The sequence below is a fragment of the Dipodomys ordii genome, unplaced genomic scaffold, assembly GCF_000151885.1.
Source record: "Dipodomys ordii isolate 6190 unplaced genomic scaffold, Dord_2.0 Scaffold142, whole genome shotgun sequence".
In the NCBI taxonomy this organism is placed as follows: Eukaryota; Metazoa; Chordata; class Mammalia; order Rodentia; family Heteromyidae; genus Dipodomys; species Dipodomys ordii.
In genome coordinates, this window is record NW_012267358.1 from 3474351 (window position 1) to 3481793 (window position 7443).

General features: G+C 45.2%; 1 protein-coding gene across 1 annotated transcript; it reads right to left on the reverse strand.

Annotated features, from left to right (window-relative positions):
* Positions 1 to 2140: 2140 nt before the first annotated feature.
* Slc7a3 (solute carrier family 7 (cationic amino acid transporter, y+ system), member 3) lies at positions 2141 to 7063 on the reverse strand. The gene is made up of 12 exons (XM_013031648.1): positions 6999 to 7063; positions 6456 to 6849; positions 5580 to 5738; positions 5218 to 5395; positions 4933 to 5045; positions 4593 to 4815; positions 4271 to 4410; positions 4068 to 4170; positions 3410 to 3576; positions 3053 to 3219; positions 2410 to 2518; positions 2141 to 2271 (listed from the first exon to the last, which is right to left on the reverse strand). The coding sequence occupies exons 2-12, from the start codon at positions 6823 to 6825 to the stop codon at positions 2141 to 2143; spliced, it is 1860 nt and encodes a 619-aa protein (XP_012887102.1). The 5' UTR covers positions 6826 to 6849; positions 6999 to 7063.
* Positions 7064 to 7443: the final 380 nt, after the last annotated feature.

Genomic DNA, 7443 nt, shown 5'->3' on the forward strand with positions numbered 1-7443 from the left:
GCAAGCTCACTAATATCACAGACATTAGGTTTGTATCCTGGTCCTTATCTTTTGAAGTGATGCAATTTAGGACATTTCCCTACTTACAACCTGTTCCCTGCCAAGTGCACGTGACTCATGCCTATAACCCTAGCTATTCAGGAGACTGAGATCTGAGGATATTAGTTCAAAGCTAACCCAAGCAAGAAAGTCCCTGAGACACTTATATCCAACAAACCACAAGAAAACTGGAAGTGGTGGTGTGGCTCAGTGGTAGAGCACTAACGTTAAGCAAAAGAGCTCAGGGTCAATGCCGAGGCCCTGAGTTCAAGCCCCACAACCAACAACAAAAAATATTTCTCCCTCCTCTACACAAAAGGACTACAATCCAGGCACCCATGGCTCCTACCTGTAATCTTAGCTACTCAGGAGGAATGTTTGTGAGACAACTTATCTTCAATTAACCACCAAAATGCTGGAAGTAAAGTAGTGGCTCAAGTAGTAGAGCTCTAGCCTTGAGCAAAACAGCCCAGGGACAGTACTCAAGCCCTGAGTTCAAGCCCCATAACTGACCAAATTTTAAAAAAACCAACTATGATATCTACTTCATAAGGTTAGTAAAAGATTAAGTAAGATTTAAGGAGACTATCTGTGTAATTACTTAATAAATGATAGGCATGATCTCTCTAATACAGCTTAACCATGCTCCTAAAAAATGAAATGACCATCACCCAGCTTGGAATCTTTGTGATTTCTGACCCTTTTCCTCCATTCAAATACTATCCACTGACAACTTTGGAATTCCTTAGTGGGATGGACAAGGATAAGGTATGCTACCTTTTGTAGCCATAAGCATACTATTCATCAGCAACATTCAAATTAGATGTTATACCTCAGATAATCTTTTCCATAGTTTCCTGCACACTGTGTGTAGGTAACAACCCCCCCCCCCATCAGTCTACTTCTGCATAGAAACTATACAGGCCAAGCTTCTTCCATGCCTCCTCAGAAGTCCAGCAAGCCTGGATCATCTGTTTTTTAGCTGGATTTATCTGCTTCTCGCCCCATCTAGGTTGCCAGTTCCTTGTGAGTGCAGAGATTATGTTTTATTCATGTTTGTATCATCAGACCCTAGGATAGGGTTTAACACTTTACATATCTGTTGGACAAATGGATGAATGAATTTCAGGTCTGAGCACAACTCTGACCTCTAGTCCCGCACTACTCTAACAATCCATAGCCTTGCATAGGTACAACCCTTTACCAAAACCTCTTCCTCCTAACATTGCCAAACAACCAGCCAAAAGTTCTATTGCCCAGACAGTCACTGGATCTGGGGCTGATCCAGTGGGACTAGAAGAAAATAGTGTCAGTGTAGGCCCTAACCAATACCAGATTCCATCCCCAAATCCCAGAGACAAGTAGTGCAGTTTACTTATCCAGAACTTAATCTTTAACAAGAAGAAAAATATATCTCAAGGTCATTCTTACACTAGGCTGTTTCCACTACCCTCTTCAAATTGGAATCTAGAAAGGACACCCAGGAACAGATCATTTTGTGGTGACTGGAGAAAAGACAAAAGACACTTCTCTGAAGTTCTTTAGTGTTTTTCTGTGAGTCCTGGGGCTTGAACTCAGGGCTTAGGTGCTGTCCCTGATCCTCTTTGTACTCAAGGTTAGTGCTTTACCACTTGAGCCACAGTGCTACTTCCAGCTTTTTCTCAGTAGAGATGATACAGTCTCATGGACTTTGCTGCCTGGACTGGCTTTGAACTGTGATCCTCACATCTCAGCCTCCTGGTAGCTAGGATTACAGGGTGTAAGCCCCTGGCACCCAGAACCCCTCTCTAGTCTTAAAGATAGGCTCTACATCATCTGTGACTAGCATAGAACAGGACAGAGTTGGATTCTTTAATTTCCATTTTCTTTTAATATTTTTTCAAAGCCAGTAAGCAACTACAGAGACCATTTAAAAGTAGACAAATCTAAAAAAAAACGGGAGAGATGAGAGATGAAAAAGATACAGCCTTCACTCCATAATAAATGCAAGTTCTATCAGTACCCTCTAAGTAACAAGACATGGAGGATCAGCTCTCCATGGGGTCAAGGGTGCTCTTCATTATTGTGCAAGGGGACCAAATAGCACTTCAATAAGATTAGATCAAATGGACTGGATACAGGAACTGGTGAGATCAAGGTCTATAACCTGGGCTGTGCTCTTTGGTGGAGGTTGCTGCCTCTTAACCTCCTCAACACTGTGCCGGATCCCATAGCCGAAGTAGATAGTAAAACCTAGTGGGGAAAGGTAGTTGTGAGATGGGAGGTAATGACCTTCAGGAAAGGTTTACCAGACCTTTTACTGGAGGTCAATAAAGAAAGGTGTTGGAATAAGGCATACAACAGGCTTATTCTTCCCAACTGTGTACATACCAATCAGCATCCAGACCCCAAATCGGGCCCAGGTACCAGCAGACATCTGCATCATAAGGTAAACATTGACAAAGATGCTCACTAGTGGGAGGAAAGGCACAACAGGTACCTGAAAACAAAGGAAAATCTTCATTGCGTATACCCGAGTGGCCCATCTCATCCAGGCGAGAAAAAAAAGGCAGAATTCAATGCCTACTCATACTGTTTCAGTGCTATTCTTTTATTATAACTCATATGGGACTCTCCAAATATACTTTGGGTAAACTGATATGGAAAGCAACTAAAAAGGGTCAAGTAAAGAAGAAGTCTTGGGCTGGGCACTGGTGGCTCACACTTGCTATCCTAACTATTCAAGAGGCTGAGATCTCAGGATCATGGTACAATACCATCCAGGATAGGAAAGTCCATGAGATTTATCTCCAATTACCTGGCAAAAGGCAGAAGTGGAGCTGTGGCTCAAGTGGTTAAGAGCATCAGCCTTGAGCCCCAGGACAGGCACACAAAAAAAAGACATCTTGGCCTAGTTACCTCTTATCTTCCCTTTTGATCCAATTAAAAAATATCTATATACTTTATTAGATCACAGGAGTTTGGAGCCTATTATTCCAAGACAGGTTGGTAGGAGGAAAGAGATACCATTTACCTTAAAGTGAAGAGGAGCAGGGTTCTGTGGCTGTCTCCAGACAACCCCAGTGATTCCAGTAATGAGCAACAGGAGCAGCACAACCACGGTGGCCCACACTGGTTCTCCAGAAAGTAATGGAACTGTCCACTGATTCAGCACCAGGCAAAGAATAGTCAGCAGTAGAGCTTCAGTAGTCAAGTTAAGAGACATCAAAACATGAGATGAGAACAACATCCTAAGGTATCAGGTAGCCCATTCCTTTGGAGGTCACATTCTCTCTGGGCCTTCCCTCAACCATCAAATGCCACCACACATGTTCACCCCATCTGGCTGACCTCCTGAAAGCCACCCCCAAAGAAAGCTGTCACTGCTCACCAAGCAGTGAAGAACAAACATAGACAATTTGGCCAGTGAGTGGAGTCGGAACAGAGTTAATTGGGCAAAATAGATCCTGGAGGGTCAGCTTCTCTGCTTCACTTGTCTGCTCCTCCTGAATCTCTATTTCCTCTTCTTCTGTCTTTATCTTCTGGTCTGGTTGATATCTGTGGTATAAGTAAGAAAAGATGGCAGTTCTAAGAATAACATTTAACTATCATCTTTCTCCTAGGCAATTTCCTCATCAGCATTAGTGGTGGAAACTCTTTGGGATGGAAAGGGATACTTGAATTCCTCAAGTTATTGACAAAATGGAGGAGGGAGAGGAGTAGTACATCCTCATCAATCCTCACCCAAGAATAACAACACAAATCAAAACGACCTCACAGCTGGGCGCCGGTGGCTCATGCCTGTAATCCTAGCTACTCAGGAGGCTAAGATCTGAGTATCGCAGTTCAAAGCCAGCCGGGCAGGAAAGTCATTAGACTTTTCAATAAACCATTCAGAAAACTGAAAAGTGGCAGTGTGGCTCAAGTGGTAGAGCACTAGCCTTGAGCTGAAGAGCTGAGGGACAGCACCCAGGCCCAGAGTTCAAGCCCCATGAACAACAAGAAACAAACAAACAAACAAAATCTTACATAGAGCCAGGAGATCTCACCTGAGGATGAGAACACAAATGGATACCAGAGAGTAAGCCAGCAGGGTTCCAATTGACATGAGGTCTACAAGATCGGTGAGTTTAAAGAGGAATGCCATGAACGCTTCAATTGGTGGGCAGAAAACCAAAAGAGAAAGAAAGAAATAACTAACCAAGTTAAAGGAATTCATGAAACCACAAAGAGGACTTTTTTTTTTTTTTACCTGCAATAATGCCAGAAACCACAGTGGCCAAGATGGGTGTGTATGTACCACTGTGGACCCGAGCAAGGACATGGAACAGAAGACCATCCTCGGCCATTGCGTAGATCACCCGAGGCATAGGGAACATTGACCCCAAGAGGCTGCAGGAGAGAATGGACAGCCTGGTATGAGTTGACTTGAGGGATATCTTTCCAACCCTACACATTTTAGGTGTCTCCATGATCCCTCCACGACCCTTACAAGGTACATTTTATTGCCTACTATGAAATGATCTTACTCTGAGATCCTGGCCTAGGAGGAGCTCAAACCATTTGTCACTGACCTAGTAGAAAGAGCACAGAGGGAGCCAACAGCCACAAGATAACGGGCAGGAGCCCATCCCACATGGAGGAACGCCTCAGGCATAGGGCTTTCAGGCTGAAGCTGATAGTAAGGCATCAGGAGGGTGAGAGCTGAAGACACACCAAAATAGGCCAAAAAGCACACCGAGAGGGAGATCACGATGCCCATGGGGATGGAACGCTGTGGGTTCCGAGCTTCTTCTCCTGAACAAAAGGGCACAGCACAAAACTTCTGAACCAGGGAAGCAGATTGCTCCCCTGTTACCCCCAATCTGCATGAAGTCTGAGCACCCAAGCCCCAGACAGAAGAGACAGTGTTACCTGTGGTGGCAATACAGTCAAAACCAACAAATGCATAGAAACAGGTAGCCGCTCCACGAAGAATCCCTTCAACACCAAAAGGCATGAATCCTCCAGCGCCCAGAGGGCCCAAGCTAGAGTGGGAAAGAGAATGGACAAGGTAAGGATATGTTGAGTCAACCCCTTACCTTTTCTGTAATGCCAAAGTACTTTTCTAGGTCTTCAATGCCCAACCAACCATTATTTCCCACCCCTTTCTGAATCCCTCTACTTTCCATTGTGTCAGCTCCCAATGACACTACTAACCTAGTAGTGTCATTGAGTCCAGCCTTCGTCAATGCATAGTCCTCTCCTGTGAGTTTCCAGTTTTGCAGGTTTCCCTTAATGAAGCCAGAGATGATGACAAAGCCGAGAACCAAAAGATTCACTCCTGTGAACACTTTGGTCACAAGGGCAGACTCACTAGCCCCTAGAGCCAGCAATCCTGTGGGGAAAATTCATTCAGGACCATGAGAAAGAGAATCCTCACTCCATGCTACCTTTTTCTACCTCTTTCTATGACAGGCTCTTTCCTTCCCAGGGTGTCTACCTCTTTTCCATCACTACCTCCATCACACCCTTCACAGACCCAGGCCTTTCCCATCATTCTGCCCTACCCCTGGCCTCACCAGTAAGCAGCAACACAAGGCCCATAGCAAAGAAGTCTGGATATTCTGCAAGGACATTGGGCACATGTAGTGCAATGGTCCCTTTCAATGTCTGGGAGATGTAGTTCCCAACCAAGTTGTCAAAAGTAGAACTCCAGGCCCGGGCCACACTGGCTGTACCTGATAAAGCAGAGGAGAAAATGTGGTTGGGGTCAAGTTTCCTCCCTTCCCCACACCAATCCCATATAAATCCCTGCCATTGTCACCTATTTTTATCTTTTCTTTTTCATCATCATCTTCTTCTTCTTCCTTTTGTTTTTATTGTCAGTCATGAGGATTGAGGTCTAAGCCTGAGCACTGTCTCTAATAGGCTGTTTTGCTCAAGGCTACCACTCTACCACTTTAAGCCACAGCGCACTTCCTGTTTTCTGGTGGTTAATTGAAGATAAACTCTCACAGACTCTCCTACCTGGGCTGGCTTTGAACCATGAGCCTTAGATCTCAGTTTCCTGAGTAACTAGAATCACAGGTGTGAGGCACCAGCACCTGCTTGTTTTTTTTTTAAAGAGTCTCATTATGTAGCCCAAACTGACCCGGAACTCTCAATCCACTTACCTCAGCTTCCTGACTTCTTGGACTACAGCATGCACCACCATATCCAGCTCCACCAAAACCAAAGCCAGTCATTTAATGAAGCCAACCCAGACAGAGATGAGTAGAATAAATAATTTCTCCACACCTTCAACTCTCCTAGACTCCCACAAATATGTACATTTAGGAGTACTGAAGTCATGATATTAAGAAGAAAGAATATTTAGCTTTACCCTTCAATCCAGATTTCCTGGCCCCAAACCACTCCCCTCCTTCCCAGCTGACTGTGGCCCCCCACCATCTCACCGAGGACATAGGAGAGGATAAGGTTCCAGCCAGTAGTGAAGGCCCAGAGTTCACCCACAGTGACATAGCTGTAGAGATATGCAGAACCAGAATGGGGCACCCGGGCACCAAACTCAGCATAGCACAGCCCTGCCAACAAGGAGGACAGGGCGGCCACCAAAAAGCAGATCACAATGGAAGGTCCTGCTTTATCTTTGGCGACCCCACCAGCCAAGACATACACGCCTGCACCTAGTGTGCTGCCCACACCCAGGGCCACCAAGTCCAGAGTGCTCAGGCATCGGGCAAGGCGAGTCTCGGTCATGCTTGGATCCAATATGCGTCTCCGCATCAGCTTCTGACCAAATCTGCGAAGAGCCTGACACTTCATTGTAGTTTGTAATGGAAGAGGATGCTGAAAAACAAGACCAAAAAAAAAAGCCCTTCAATAGGGCTCATTATCCCTAAGCTCTAAAAGTGAATTACAAAACCCACTCCACCCAGAAAAAGAATGGAGGGGAGAGGGGAGAGGAGAATTACATGGACAAAAGCAAGCTCCTTTACCTCCAAACTGTTTTTCACCGGCAAGTAGAAATGATGCAAGTAGGGATTACAATACCTCGAAAGGTTTTTGGAAGGGCTAATTTCAGCAGAGGTATGTGAAATTCCCCTGTAGTAGTGCAGTGGTGGGTACCTAGTAAGTTTTAAGACAATATTAGATTTATTCTTTCTTTGGCCAGGAACCTATAGAATTTATCCTAGACCACAACCCAGGAACTCTAAAATCTAGTATCTGTTCCCTAGCCTGTGACTCCTTAGGAATTCAAGCAGAGCTCAACTAAGGAGAGGCCAGCAACTCTGGAAGAACCCCCTTCTCACGCCCAACACCCACGATCTTTTCAGTGCACGTCCCCTGAACGAGAGACATGGCTCTCAGATCGCCCAGGGGAGGGAACCGACGTCCGCTGCAGATTAAAAGTGACCCACCAGTTCAATTATTTCCCTCCTC

What these genes read in the sequence shown, in the direction of transcription:
- Slc7a3 (XM_013031648.1), bottom strand. Translation starts at nt 6,825, where the DNA reads ATGAAGTGTCAGGCTCTTCGCAGATTTGGTCAGAAGCTGATGCGGAGA. An exon ending in TATCCTCTCCTATGTCCTCG is followed by an intron (nt 5,739 to 6,455) that starts GTGAGATGGTGG and finishes CTGCTTTATCAG; the next exon opens with GTACAGCCAGTGTGGCCCGG. An exon ending in TGACTGTATTGCCACCACAG is followed by an intron (nt 4,816 to 4,932) that starts GTAACACTGTCT and finishes CCTTTTGTTCAG; the next exon opens with GAGAAGAAGCTCGGAACCCA.